The sequence below is a fragment of the Humulus lupulus genome, chromosome 4 (assembly GCF_963169125.1).
Source record: "Humulus lupulus chromosome 4, drHumLupu1.1, whole genome shotgun sequence".
NCBI classification, from domain to species: Eukaryota; Viridiplantae; Streptophyta; class Magnoliopsida; order Rosales; family Cannabaceae; genus Humulus; species Humulus lupulus.
Window position 1 is genome coordinate 232057747 of NC_084796.1, and position 15067 is coordinate 232072813.

The following is a 15067-nucleotide window of genomic DNA, read 5'->3' on the forward strand; positions in this document are numbered from 1 at the left end:
GAACCAGCTGCCACCTGCCACCTTCAACCCATATTTTGTGGGTATTGGGCTTTGCAAAATTGCTATTTTGAGCTTTAAAGCTCATGTTGTTGTGGTATTTTAGAAAAGGGAAAAATGACCATACACCAAAATAACTAGGTTAATATTAATAATAAGATGTGATTTTTCAAAATCATATTTTATTATTAATATTTCGTATTTATTTTGTAAACCCCATTTTGTTGTTTAATTTCTTTTTGGTCATTTTCTCCCTCTATAAATAGGGACTCCTTCTTCACACTTAGTATGTAATTTTTTAGAGTAAAGAAACTATAGCAAAATTTCTACTCACTTTTTTCTCATATTTTCTTCTTAGAATTTTGTGAGAATCATGAGCATAATGGCCTAATCTTCCTAGGAAGGTTAGGGATGATTCCATATGCTAGTGATGTTATTTTGCTACTTTGATTTACTATGTTCTTAATGTAAAATATTTGAGTTATTTATGTTCTTTCATCTCCATCTCTATTTTGTTATCTTTATTTACTTATGCTAATAGTATATAGGATTAGTCATGCTCTTTCTATGTGCTTCTAATTAGTAAAAGTAATATTGATACATAATTTTATGTCTAATCTTCTATTGCATTATTGCCCTTGGGTATTTTGTCATTTTTAGATTTTTCATAAGATTAACATTGTGCTTTTAAAGTAAAGAATTTTATAACTCAAATGGATTTTTGTTAGAAAATAATATGGACTTTAATGTTAGATTTTCCAAGTAAATGTTGGGATGTGAACTAGTCACTTGTGTATTTTTGTAAGTCAAGTAACCAAGTAACTAAACAAGCATATGGATGATTCTTGAAACCTTTCTATTTCTCAAACTCTTGATTACATCTTACCTTTATTTCACATATCTCATTTTATCATTTCATCAAAAAGACAACATCAAAATCTCAAATCTCTTTTCATTTCCATCTTTTTATTTATTTATTGTTACTAATTTTTGTATTATTTTCTACTAATCTTTTGAGTTTAGGTTACCTCCTTGTGGATCGACCGCCCGATTATACTACAACCACCGCTTAGTGGTTGTCACGATTTGGGCGTTAAACAACCTAATGACTCGATAGTGGTAGAAATTATGTTTTGTTTTCAATTTTACAAGTTATGCTTTTATTGACTCGATATGAGCTCAATGATAGCTCGATGGAGCTCGATAGTAGTTTGATATGGGTGTTAATTTATGGTTGTTGTTTACTGTTTGATATTAGCTCGATGTGAGATCGATAGAGCTTGATAATAGTTCGATATGGGTGTTAAATTAAGGTTGTTGTTTATTGTTTGATATTAGCTCGATGTTAGCTTGATGAAACTCAATAGTTCGATATGAGTGTTAAAATAGGGTTGTTGGTTACTGTTGGAGATTAGCTCGATGTGAGATCGATAGAGCTCGATAATAGTTCGATACGGGTGTTAAATTAGGGCTGTTGTTTACTGTTTGATATTAGCTCGATGGAACTCGATAATAGTTCGATATGAGTTTTAAAATAGGGTTGTAGTCTACTGTTGGAGATTAGCGCGATGGAGCTCAATGGAGCTCGATAGTAGTTCAATGCGGGTGTTAAATTAGGGTTGTTGTTTACTGTTTGATATTAGCTCAATGTTAGCTCGATGGAACTCGATAGTTGTTTGATACGAGTGTTAAAATAGGCTTATTGTTTACTATTTGAGATTAACTCGATGTGAGCTCGATGGAGCTCAATAGTAGTTCAATGTGAGCTCGATGGAGCTCGACAGCAGCAATTTATGATGGTCTTTGCTAACTTTTTTTATCGTACTCTCTTTGTAGCATATTGATGCGGCAAAACACATGTTTCGTATGCGTCGCAAGTATTTTCTCAATATATATCGACAGAATGCAGTTTGATGAACATGTATTTCTCACAAGTGATACCTGCCCAATATGATCAGTACAAGAAAACAACCGTCAAAACAAAGTATACTTGGGATTCTGATGTTATGTCAACGTTGACCGACATCGAGCAGCAGTTTATGGCATCTTGGGGAGGAGTTGAGGATGTATATTGGTGCCAGAACTATGGACAGCAACATTGGTTTGCCATTGAGGCTTCCATTTCTAGTTGGACCCTCACTGTTTTTGATTCAGACAACTCGATGATTAGTGACGCAAATCTTGATGAAATTATGAGTCCATGGTGCTTTTTGCTTCCTTCTCTATTAATGCAGAGTAAACTGTTTACTGATAGCTTGATGTTGAAAATTCCATCAGTAGGAAAGAGGCCGCATTAGTTCACATGGCGTTGCAAACAGAAACACGAGCTCACTCAATCAAAGAGAAGGTAACAAACATCATCTTCATACTAAATTTGTTTCTAACTAAAATTATAGTAATGTACACTTAACATTTACTTTTTTTTTACAGTGGGGATTGTGGTGTGTATGCTGTCAAGCATATTGAGCATCTAATGGGCAACCTTCCATTGGAAACTATCTGTAATGAAAATATGGAGGTGTTCAGGAACAAGTGGACCACATACTTGTGGTATCAAAATTTGTTACCTTGGTGATTGTATGTATACAGTCTACATGTACAGTTTCTAGTTCACATTTTTTTTTATAACTTTCATGGGCTGTTATTGAGCTAATATCAAGCTATATCAAATTGTTATTGAGCAATATCATTTTCATATCGATTATGTAGATGTTATCAAACTAATATCAAACCATTATCGAATTACTATCAAGCTACTATCGAACCATTATCGAGCTACGATTTGAAGTCAGTTTAGAAGCTAACATACATATTATCGAGTTCATATCGAGTTTACATCAAGCTTAACATAACTTTTAAGAAAAATCAAATAAAAAATAAGGGAAAACAAGCTAGGTTATTAATACAACAAGTCCAAATGGGAAAAAAAAGTTGATAGCCTAGCTTTGCATGTAGCCCTATTGTGGCCAAGACCACCACACATGCTACACCTGCGCTCTTTGCGAATGATTTCGCCACTCGATGGGTAGCGATTTGTCTTCCTTCTTCCCACCTTATTCTTCTTCGGTCGACCAACTGGTTATTTTTCAATGGGCACCCCAACTTGCATTTTCTCTATGTTCTTGAGAAATTCCCAATCATCTTCATTGCCAATTGGGTAAATTGTTTCTTTGTAAGACTCCCTCCACATCTTAGTAGTGTAATATGGTGAACACAGTGAGTAAATGTTGACACCGCGCAAGATGGCCGCAGCCACACCATGAACACAAGGGTAACCCATTATTTGAAACTGGCCACATGAGCATGATTTGGTCATCAAATTCACCTCACCATCACCTTCTAAGTCTACCACATGAAATTCAAATTGTCCAAGAGGATGGACTTTCAAGTACCTTGCATGATCCGCAATGCCTGAGACATATTTCTCATATATTGTTGCTAATTTGGATGTGCACTTCTCTACCTCCTCACGACGTGCGACAAACCAGGACTGGATTGTGAAACGAATGTGTTATCCCCGAAATTTCAGTTCAATGACGTGGCAATCAGAAGTGACAAGTGAAAATGCATGGTCAGTAAATGGCACATTAATAGTCAATAAATGAATTGGCTCTTCGGAGTTGTGATAAAGTGATCTGACCGACCTACCTGATAGAATTTATGTCCGACCGATAAAGATTTTTGAATGACTAGTTAGGAGTTTGGCCAACCAGTCAGTCGTTTTGATCGACCAGTCATTTGTTTTGCCCGACCAGTCAATCGTTTTGGACGACCAGTCATTTATTTTGGGCAACCAGTCATTGGTTTTTCCCAACCAGTAAAGTGTTTTGCTAGACCAGAGACGTGTCATGCTAGACCAGAGGTGTGCTAGAAGAGTGCTTTGCCTATACCGACCAGAGGTGTGCTAGAGGTGTGCTTTGCCGACGAGAGGTGCTTGCCTATGTCCTCAGTAATAGCTTCAACCCGAATCATTCTCAACTTCCGCGGGAATCTCTCAGATATCCCAGAATAATAGCTATATTATTGTATTTAAATTCATTTATATTTTATTAATTAAAGTCTGTTGGAAGAACTAAGGACTTGGTCAAAGGAATATATCTGATGTACGATCCATGAGCCTATAAATAGAGGGCTCATGGAATCATTTAGGGGGATTCTGATTTTCCTAAGAGAGTATTTGTATTCTGAGAGAAATATTGTATTCTTTTCATTTACACTTAAGAAACTCAGTTGACACAGGTTCATCTGATCTTTAGTGTAGATCCATAAATCACAACTCTAAGTGGATTAGGCTATTACCAACATATTGGGGCTGAGCCACTATAAAAATTATCAATATCTTTCTTTCTCTTGAAGGTTTATTGTAGTTTTGATGTCTACTCATCGTTGGCCAAAATCGTGGTCAACAGAATGAATTCCACAAAAGTAGTGACTGGGAAGGTTCTTGCGTCTCTGGTTTTGTTGTTGAAACTTTCAACATAGTTGTTTGTCATTACATTGTATCGATTCCCAGGAAAGTAAGCACGAGTCCACTTATCGAAGCCAATGCCCTCGAGATATTGAGCTATGGCAAGATCCATTTTCTTTATATTGTTGAAGAACCTGTGAAATTTTGACTTCCGAAATGCATATGCCGCATTCCACATCTCCTTGTGACAGTGATCGGTCTTGAACTTAGCGATTACATTCATACTTATGTGATGGTAGCATGCGACGTGGTAGGCATCAGAGAAGACCAACTCAAGAGCATGAATAATGCTAGCATGCCTGTCTGATACAAAAGACAGATTATCAACAACTCCAACGGCTTCCTTCAATTTCATCATGAAATACTTTTAGGAAGCATGATTCTCACTGTCAACAATCGCGAACGCAATTGAATAAATGTGGTTATTTGCATCCAATACGACAGCACACAACATGTGGCCACCGTACCTTGACTTTAAGAAAGTGTCGTCCACACATATAATGGGACGACATGATGTAAATCCCCTTCTACAAACTTCGAGTGAGAAGAAACAGTAAAGAAAGCGACTGTCATCTATGACAAAATCAGTTATTGTGCTTGGATTCTTTTGCTGCAGCATGTACAAGTAAGAAGGTAACTTGGAGTACGATTCTCCAGGTGCCACCTGACATAACCGAGTGCCTTCTCTCTGCATCTCCAAGCCTTCATATAACTCATATCAATCCCAAAATTATTCTTCATATCCTCCTATATGTTGTTTGGTGGGTAGCTAGTGCCATCAGTAGCATATTTGTTCTTGATAAGGTGCCCAATGATAGAAGGTGCTGCTTGACGGTGGTCTTTGTGTTGTAATTCTAGTGAGCAAGTATGTACACTATTATTCTCCAACCACAATCAGGATCCTTGCAGGTGATATACAACACATCAGTACTAGACTTCTTAACCATAAACTCAGAATTATTCTTCATTGCGAAGAGATCCGCTTTGGTTTTCAATTCCAACTTGTTCTCAAAAGTCTTCCCAAGATGTAATTCCCCCAACGCTACACCGGATGAGGGTGATTTAGAACGACTAGAAGCCATGATATCTTCTTTTGTAAACATGGGAGCACTCCATTTTCTGTGATATTCTGTTGAACATATTGGAATGTTCCCTGTATAATTATATTCTGTTCCACCAGGGTGACTAGAGCTGGTGCCAGGTGTTTGACGTCCTTGACTTGGTGGGTTCGCCCGTGCAATATGACGTATTAGTTGTTCTTGTGCTTGTTCTACTTGCAAATGTTCAACTACTGGATCGTCATTCAATGAATTGTATCCTAAGTCCTCATTATGTTCACCTACTGGATCGTCATTCACATAGGGGTTGTACTCATACTGGTTGTCCCTCAGGTCACCAATAGGACATCCTAAAGTACTGGCTGCTCCCTCAAGTCCGGGAGTGGAATATGGGTCTGCAATGACAATCTTTTTAACAGGAGTGACACACAAGGCCAACCTTTCTTTAGATGTTACTCTTAAGAAGGCACGAACACCAAGATCACTTTCAACATGAACGAGTGTAAACGGTTGGTCGCCGCATGTGTAAGGAACCTCCAATTTCAACTCATACATCTGTTTATCAACTTTAAGTTCCTTGTGCAATATGTCAAGAAGTTGCAAGTACGTTACAGTATCCTCCATTGGTATCACCATGCATTGAGGGTCCTTGAAAATCCACTTATTTCATTGTAATTCCCAAACACCATTGTATGATACAAAAATGTAGACAATAGAACCTGTGTTGGAAAAAAAAAACATTGAAATTGTCAAGAAAACTGTCATTTTTTCAGAAATTCATGAAAAAAGAACATTATCGAGCTTTATCGAGCTATCATCGAACTTTATCGAGTTAGCATCGAGCCCACAATCGAGCTCTTATCGAGTTAGTATCGAGCTACCATTTCTTAAACCGAACATAAAACCTAACCAAACCTTCCATCGAACCCTATCGAGCACATATTGAGAAAACAACTACACCAAATATTGTAGGGTCCAATCGAACCCTTGTCGAGTTGTCATCGAGCACAATCGAGTAACAAAACCTAAACCTATCGAGCTATAATTGAGCTCACATCGAGCTCATAAAAGACCTTCTTCTACATACCATCGAGCTCATATCGAACCGTTATCGAGCTCATATTGAGCAAAAAAGTTGCAGAAAAACGCAGATCGCGGAATCTCTTTAAAAAACCAAAAAAAAAAAAAATCACACCGATATAAGCTCAGATCTGTTCAAAATAGCCAAAAAAATTTAAACAAATAATACCCAATACATAAAATGTACAATCTTATTACCAATGGTTTTTCTCCTCCAAAAATCCTCAAAATGGATGTTGCCTTTGATATTGACGACTTCACAGAGACAATGGAGATGGCTAACAAAGATTTTGACAAGAAAATCATACAAATATGTAGGTTTTAGGGATGATTTCGTGAGAATGAAAGAGAGAAAGGGAAAGAGAGGAAGAGAAGGTTTTAGGATTATTGATATAATGTGAGGAGTATTTTGGGTATGAGATGAATGTTTAGCATCAAATTGAAAATATTAATAATGCTAGAATTTTTTAGTAATATTATGCATTATTAAGTATTATTTATGAAATTTCCCTACCCTAACGAGGAGTTTGATACTCGATGGGGATTCTCCAAAACTACCCGGCTATAAATTAAGTGGTGAATGGTAACAAGTATCTCCACCCCGGACCATTGATACTTGAGGGCAGTGGCTTGTACAATTCTAGGATGATAGTGGTAAATGAAAAATTATCTCCACCCCGGACCATTTATATCTTTAATCATTCTTTAACTACTTATGATGAGATCTAATAAAAATATCATATTTTAGTAACAAGTATGGTTCGAGGGCTGACATTTGAATTGGTAATAGTTTTGAGTAGAAATCATATTTATTTGAATAATAATAATAATAATAATAATAATAATAATAATACATGTATGAATATGGATTAGACTAGATGCGTGCTTTGAAAGGAGTGTTGGTTTATATTATATTTCTTCTTCCCGTGGTCCGTGGAGTGTGGCTGGAATCTAAGTTCGCTTTGATCTGATGGCGGGAGATGCTCCGGCTTTCAATCCTCATTTCGTTGTCTCACAAAAATTCCCGGAGGTACTTTTATTTGCTTACCAAGTGTTTGTACAAAGTCCCTTTACGTAGTTTCTCAATTTTCTGGTTCGATCCCATTTTCTTAACCATTTCTTTCTCAATTTTCGCTCCCCCGGATGGACTACAGGCGACATATACCTATTCCGAGAGGTGAAGTTTCAAATTTTCGACTTTAATCTTCTATTATGTAATCATTTCCGTGTAAATTTCTTAGTTTTTCGGATTCTTGTATGTATATATTTATATATGCTAATGATTGTTTTTGGAAAACAGAGATGCAACGCTCTATGCGCTAGGTATTGGAGCTTGTGCTAGGGATGCCGTGGATGGTGACGAACTGAAATATGTTTATCATGAGGACGGGCAGGAGTTTATACAGGTTTTACTATTTGCAACGCGGGAATTTGATTCTCTATGATACGTTGACTCATAGCCTGAACGAATATGTTTCTTTCTTTTTTTTTTCTTTCCAGGTATTGCCAACATTTGCTGCTCTATTTGCCCTTGGGTCTGTATCAATGAGCTCTCTTCTACCAGGATTAGAGTAAGTTATATATTAGAGGCATAATTCTCATTAGCTTGTTTACTTAGTTTTCATGTATTAGAATATGAATCCTTAATCGTATTTCTTAAACTAGTCTAACTTAGAATAATAAATAAAATGAATTGAAATTACTGAACTGCCATTCTAGTTATAAAAGATTTTTAGAATTTAAGTATAAAAACTGAAAAATACATGACCGTTTCGGGTTCAGGGATATGTTTTGCCCCGTGGTATGTGAAGCCCACCATGTTTTTTCATTCCCAATTTTAAGTTGACATTACAATGCAAGTGATTCATATTGAGGTGAAGTAAACATGCAAATAGTTTCTTTGTCTTGTTTTGTTAAGTCATCTAGTTTCATTATCGTCTCTACATCAACCAGCTTGATTATTTACGTCTATGCCTGCAATATGGGTTTAGGTATTTCACATAATGTGAGGTAGTTAACCATGTTTATTCTGATTTTATTGCGCCAGATATGATCCACGCCTCCTGTTGCATGGACAACAATACATAGAATTGTACAAGCCACTGCCCTCAAGTGGTCGTGTAAGGCTTCTTTCTAACCACAAGCCATCGTGGATAGTAATAGAATGTGCTATACTTCTCTTTTATAAGTCAATATTGATTAGAATATGCCAGTTGAGGCTATCTCAAATTGTTAATTGGGTGTGCGTGTGCTGGTTCAAGTCCCATTAAATGTAGTATAAATTAGATTATTATGCTTTGGACATTTTTGAGTGCCGAAGTATGTATAATCAAATTATTGTCTCTCCCTACCAGGCATGCTATAAGGACAATTTTATTGTTATACAACACTTAAGTTTAGTCTGTTTTGTTATAGAATCAACGAAATCATGATTCTTTTCTTATCCTGAAACTGAATAGTATGTCATTCTTTTGCTGAGGCAGATACAAAATAAGGTTGCTCTGGCAGGATTGCATGACAAAGGTACGTATATCTGTTGGCAGTAACTTTTTTAACAATTCAAAGAACATGTGCACAAACATCATATACAATGCATTATGAAGAACACGAGACACTTGAATTTGATATTTCAGTCGAAAACATAAATTTAAGTAGTTGATATAAATGTTTGGTGGCTACTTTTCATCTTATCTATCTTTCTTTTATAGGTAAAGCAGCTATCGTTGAGATTGAAACAAAAAGTTACAATGAATTTGGTGAATTGTTATGCATGAACCGGTAAGCACCCTTTCTAATGAACTGGTACAAAATTCTCATGCAATCACTTAGCTTGGGTATTATATTGCAGGTTGACTGCCTTTCTTCGAGGTGCTGGCGGTTTCTCAACTTCATCTAAACCATTTTCTTACTCAAACTATCCAGCCAACCAGGTTCCAGCAATTAAAATTCCAGAACAACAACCCTTCACTGTGTTTGAAGATTCTACGCAACCATCTCAGGCATGTTACCTTGATTAACTAAGAGTTGGAACTTGCTCATTAGATAGTGAAAGCTAGATGTTCTGTTTTTTAGGTTTTTAATCATTGGTTCACATGTTAGCGGTCCATATTAACTCTGCTACTTCAGGAAATTCCATGTGGGTGGTATACTCCATATTTTGGTTTTTTTCTTTATTGGGGAGAGTAGAAATATACACAACTTGGTACTTTTTGCTCATCTTCATTTTAATTTCTGTTATTTTCCTTAGACTTTGAGATACCATGAAATATCTCAATCTATTTTTTCCCCTCTCTGCAGGCATTACTTTATAGGCTATCAGGTGACTACAACCCTCTACATTCAGATCCCGCGCTTGCAAAAGTTGCAGGGTGTGTATATTGCTAAACTCAACTTCCAAACAACTTTCCATTTTCACCCCAAGTTTTTATATTTTCAAATCACAGCTTTAATTCATCGCATTGCATTTGACATGTACCGACATTTGACTAAATATGTTGCTATTGTACTGTCAAAGATTTTCGCGGCCAATACTGCATGGACTGTGCACTCTTGGATTTGCAGTTAGAGCTGTCATTAAATGCATCTGCAAGGGAGATCCAAACATGGTGAAGAGCATATTAGGGCGATTCCTTTTGCATGTGTACCCTGGGGAAACATTGATCACTGAAATGTGGCTTCAAGGCATGAGGTAATTATTGTCAATTGTGTCGTTTTGGTGGATTGTGTAACACAACAAGCACAAGTAGAATACTAACATGGATATGAAATATTGGTGCTTCTATAAATGCAGGGTCATATATCAAACTAAGGTGAAAGAACGCAATCGGACTGTGCTTGCTGGCTTTGTTGATCTTCGTAATTTAACTTCTTCCCTGTAAAAGTAGTACAATGTAAGGTCTTATCAACTAGAAGCCCCCTCCAACTCTTGTTATTACCCACTCAATAAAATCTAAATACACTAATATAAATAAAGGGATGATAGAAAAAATAAATAAATTATAATCTTCTTAAATTGGACGATCCACCATCAGATTTTGATGTACTTATATTATGACCTTGGTTTGGTTATGATCATGCCTTCTTTTTTATTTTTTACAATGTGACTTACTTTGCTGTGGACGGAACAAACAGCATAATATATTGTGTTTAGTAAATTGCATATAACTGATTTGAGTTGTAGGTACACCTGTATTACTAGATAAGGGAAATTTGACTTTTTATGCTTAATAGTGTAGTGTAATACAAAATAATGCTAGGCATTTTTAACATTACAAAATAATGCCAAAATTTTTGCTAGTACCCAAAATACCCCTGTCACAATTCCCCCCAATCCCAGTTTTGATTCTCCCTCTCTCTCTCAAACTCTCGGTCACAAACTCCCAACCCCCCGACCATTGAACTACCCAAATCTCCCCATCGGTTTCTCAAGCTTTCTCTCTCTCTCAAGCTCTCTCTCAAACTCTCGGTTCGAGTCCCCGTCGCGGCCCCCGTCGAAGCCGCGCTGCCCCCCGTCGAGCCCCCGTCACAGCCCCCGTCGAAATCCCGCGCCTCCGTCTTGCCTCTCGCCGTCTGTCATCCAAAACCCACGGTTCAAGTTTCTCCATACCCAAAACAAAGGTAAGCTTATTGTTTGTGTTTGTGTGTATGTGTATGGATTAGTGTGGAATTGTTTGTGTATGGATTAGTGTGGGATTGTTTGTGTGTATGGATTAATCTGGTTTGTTTTGGGTATGGAATAGTGTGGGTATGTTTTAGTGAAGCCTGGGATTTTTGTGGGTCTGTAAGGTTGCTCGATGGGAGGTTCGATGCATGCTCGATGGGGGTTCGATAGGTTAAGACGTTAAGGGTTCCAAGTTTAGGTTCGATGCTCGATGGGGGTTCGATGCATGCTCGATGGGGGGGTTCGATGCATGCTCGATGGGGGTTCGATAGGTTAAGCCGTTAAGGGTTCCAAGTTTAGGTTCGATGCTCGATGGGGGTTTGATGCATGCTCGATGGGGGGTTCGATGCATGCTCGATGGGGGTTCGATAGGTTAAGCCGTTAAGGGTTCCAAGTTTAGGTTCGATGCTCGATGGGGGGGTTCGATGCATGCTCGATGGGGGTTCGATAGGTTAAGCCGTTAAGGGTTCCAAGTTTAGGTTCGATGCTCGATGGGGGATCGATGCATGCTCGATGGGTTGTGTATTTGTTGGGTTCGATTCATGCTCGATGGGGTTCGATGCATGCTCGATGGGTTTGGTATTTGTTGGGTTCGATGCTTGTCGATGTTGGTTCGATAGGATAGGCCTTAGGGGTTCGATGGGGTAGGCCCATTATGGGTTCCGGGTTTAAAACTAAGAAATTAGATGCATGCTCGATGGGGGTTCGATGCATGCTCGATGGATTGGGTCTTATGTTGGGTTCGATGGTGGTTCGATGCATGCTCTAGGGGTTCGATAGGGGGTTCGATGGGTACTCGGGTTGGGGTTCGATGGGTGTTCGAGATGGGTTCGATGGTTGCATGTATGTTTATTTATGGATTTTTCATGCGACTTTATTTAACTGTATTATTGTTATCTTTATTTTTTGCAGATGCCGAAGTATCTTTTACCCTTGACAGATCACTTTCCTGGACGAGTCACATATAGGGGCAATGGTTACTTTAAAACAATCAAGGACAAGTTTGAGGAGCTCGAGTTGATAGAAAGGGTGAAGGAATCCCCATTCAAACAATTTTTCATGGCTGAGAAATTGGACTTCTCTGCATCTCTCATGCATCAATTAATGTTGCGCAAGATCCAGTGCTTCAAAGAGGATGAGTTGCATTTACATTTGGGATCTAGACCCTGCAGATTTGGTAGAGGCGAGTTTGCTTTGGTTACGGGGTTGAACTTCAGTTCCGGGCCATCTGAGACTGATTTGAAGAAACACTTGACTAGTGACCGCTTAATCAAGGAGTACTTTAATGATGAAGAAACAGTGAAGTTAATGCATTTGGAGGCTGCTTTAAAAAACTGCACTGTAGTTGAAGATGCCTACAAGTTGGGCCTATGTTTCTTTGTTGAGGGGGTTTTACTTGCACGAGAGGGCAAGTTAAATGTCTGGATAGATTCGCTGAAGATGGTGGAGGACACTGAGTACTTCTTTACTTACCCATGGGGGAAGGTGTCTTTTAACAAGCTTATGGATTCATGTAAGAAAGACATGCATCATCAGAAAAGGAACTATGAGAAGAAAAAGGAAGTTAAGGGGAAACAGAAAGAAGCAAAATACAGTTTGTATGGTTATGTCCCTGCATTGCAGTATTGGGCATATGAAGCCATCCAGCAGTTTGCACGTGAGTATGGTATTAACCATGGAAACCAGTTTCCGAGGATGCTTAGTTGGTCGAGCAATAAGGAGCGTCCTATTTCGAAGGCCGACCTTGCACCGATGTTCAAGAAGACGAGTGTAAGTTCTGCTATATTATGTCAAAATAGAGTATTCTTTGGTGGTTTCAAACTGACTTAATGCTTTGTATTTGATGCAGTTGATTGTGTTGTCCATGTTGAAGCCCCGGCCTTCGGAGATAGATTATTATAGCGCTCTGACGGAGGGTGATGCTCCCTTGTATCCCGGGTTGGGCCAAGAAGAAGAGGTAGAAACTCCCACTGATTTTGAGAAGGTGGCGGAGATAGCTGCTGAGGTTGCGAAGGCAGCAAATATTTTTGTTGATGGCCCTGATGATGAGGATACCCCAGTCCCCATCGACCCCACACCCTCGGCCCCAGCCCCATCGGTACACCCCAGTCCTGATCAACCTGATTTACGGGAGGTGTTGGAGAGGTTGGAGCGAGTCGAGAGTCATCAGGATACCATCCTAGAGAACCAGGCGGTCATCATGGATGCTGTCAATAAGATCTTGACATTCGTACAAGATCTTCCAAATGATTCTGATTCTGATTCCGACTCACTTGACCTCCCAGATGATTTTGTCTCACATGACATAGGCACTCCTCCCCCGATAGTACTCACAGCAAATCCTGAGACCCCAGGTGTTGCTATTATAGAACCTGGGGATGTTGCTGGTGTAGAGTTTCAATTGGCCAAGAGGAAAAGACGCAAACCTAAGAAATTTGAAGACTACACCGACCCAACCAGAAAGAAAGCTCGTTTGGATGCGATTGATGACGTGCCATTAGTCCTCGACCCTCTAAAGAAGCCACTTGCTACACAGTACAAAACGGTCGGCAAGTGGTTGCTTGGAGATATTCCGAACAAGATGAAGAGGGATGTCCAATCTGGTGTGTATGGTCCGAGTTGGTTTCTGACGATGAAGACACCACAGTTTTGGATCGATGATGGGGTAAGTAATTTTATTAAATTTATTAATATTTGTTATCTGGTATAAGCAGTGGGTTCAATAGGGGTTTCGATAGGCTGATTAATTACTTTCCAATCATTTTTGCAGCATATTGATGCGGCCATGCATATGCTACGTAGGCGTCGACAGTTCTATCCCGGGGCGTATCGGCAAGATGGTGTTGTGATGAATATTATGTTCTCACAAGTGGTACCGGCCCGTTATGATGCATATCAGAATGCCAAGGAAGCGGATAAGAAAAGGTTTTTGTGGGATTCAGATGTGATATCAATGATTACGGGAATTGACAATCAATTTCTGGCATCGTGGAAGGGAGTAGACACTGTATATTGGTGCCAGAACTACCTTCAAGCGCATTGGTTTGCAGTTGAAGCCTCCATTTCTACTTGGACTCTGAATGTTTATGATTCGGACGTGACCGTGATAAGTGATAAACAACTGCAATCTTTTATGAAGTCATGGTCTACTTTGTTCCCATCGTTGTTATTACAGTCACAACTTTTCAAGGACGACCCTCGGTTGACGATTCCACCTGAAGCTAAAAGATGCAAAGAGTTCAATGTGCACCGCATGCCAGTTGATTCAGTACCCCAAACCAAAGTCAGGTAAACAAAAGTCTAGTTTTTATTCAAGTTTTTTAAATTAAATTCCATGTTGATTTTGTTACTAATGCAATTTATGTTTTGGTTACAGTGGAGATTGTGGTGTGTACGCCATCAAGCACATCGAACACTTATTGGGTAGGCTACCACTTGACACGATTTGCGATGACAACATGGAGTTGTTCAGAAACAAATGGACAGTTGACTTATGGTATCAGAATGTTAGACATTGAACATTCTCATGTTATATTTATTTGCTTAAAATGTAGATTTTTAAGAAATTTTTTTGAGTCGAGTATCTTTTTATTAACGACAATTAACAACCAAAATTCATTAACGACAATAAAAAAAGAAAACGAAAAATAACCTTCAACTTCAAGTTTAAATAAAATACAACAAAAAATAAACTCAAAGCCGAGCTTTGCATGAGGATTTGTTGTGGCCACGACCACCACATCTACTACACTTAAGCATTGTAACTGGTTTTTCCCCGCCAGATGGCCAACGATTTGTCCTTGG

The 15067-nt window shown here is 38.5% G+C and overlaps 2 protein-coding genes across 3 annotated transcripts; both read left to right on the forward strand.

Annotated features, from left to right (window-relative positions):
• Window positions 1-7476: 7476 nt before the first annotated feature.
• LOC133831306 (enoyl-CoA hydratase 2, peroxisomal-like) lies at window positions 7477-10671 on the forward strand. Its single transcript, XM_062261555.1, has 11 exons — window positions 7477-7633; window positions 7758-7780; window positions 7904-8009; window positions 8104-8174; window positions 8651-8723; window positions 9087-9126; window positions 9312-9381; window positions 9452-9602; window positions 9901-9971; window positions 10118-10291; window positions 10394-10671. Exons 1-11 carry the CDS (start codon window positions 7574-7576, stop codon window positions 10479-10481), a joined length of 927 nt encoding a protein of 308 aa, XP_062117539.1. The 5' UTR covers window positions 7477-7573; the 3' UTR covers window positions 10482-10671.
• A 144-nt stretch (window positions 10672-10815) lies between these two features.
• LOC133831304 (uncharacterized) lies at window positions 10816-14858 on the forward strand. 2 transcript variants are annotated; one of them, XM_062261552.1, is made up of 5 exons: window positions 10816-11220; window positions 12176-13033; window positions 13113-13928; window positions 14034-14551; window positions 14640-14858. In XM_062261552.1, exons 2-5 carry the CDS (start codon window positions 12176-12178, stop codon window positions 14779-14781), a joined length of 2334 nt encoding a protein of 777 aa, XP_062117536.1. In that variant the 5' UTR covers window positions 10816-11220; the 3' UTR covers window positions 14782-14858. The 2 variants fall into 2 exon arrangements, with proteins under 2 accessions (XP_062117536.1, XP_062117537.1); XM_062261553.1 differs by having other exon boundaries at window positions 13137-13928.
• The last annotated feature ends 209 nt before the right edge of the window (window positions 14859-15067 follow it).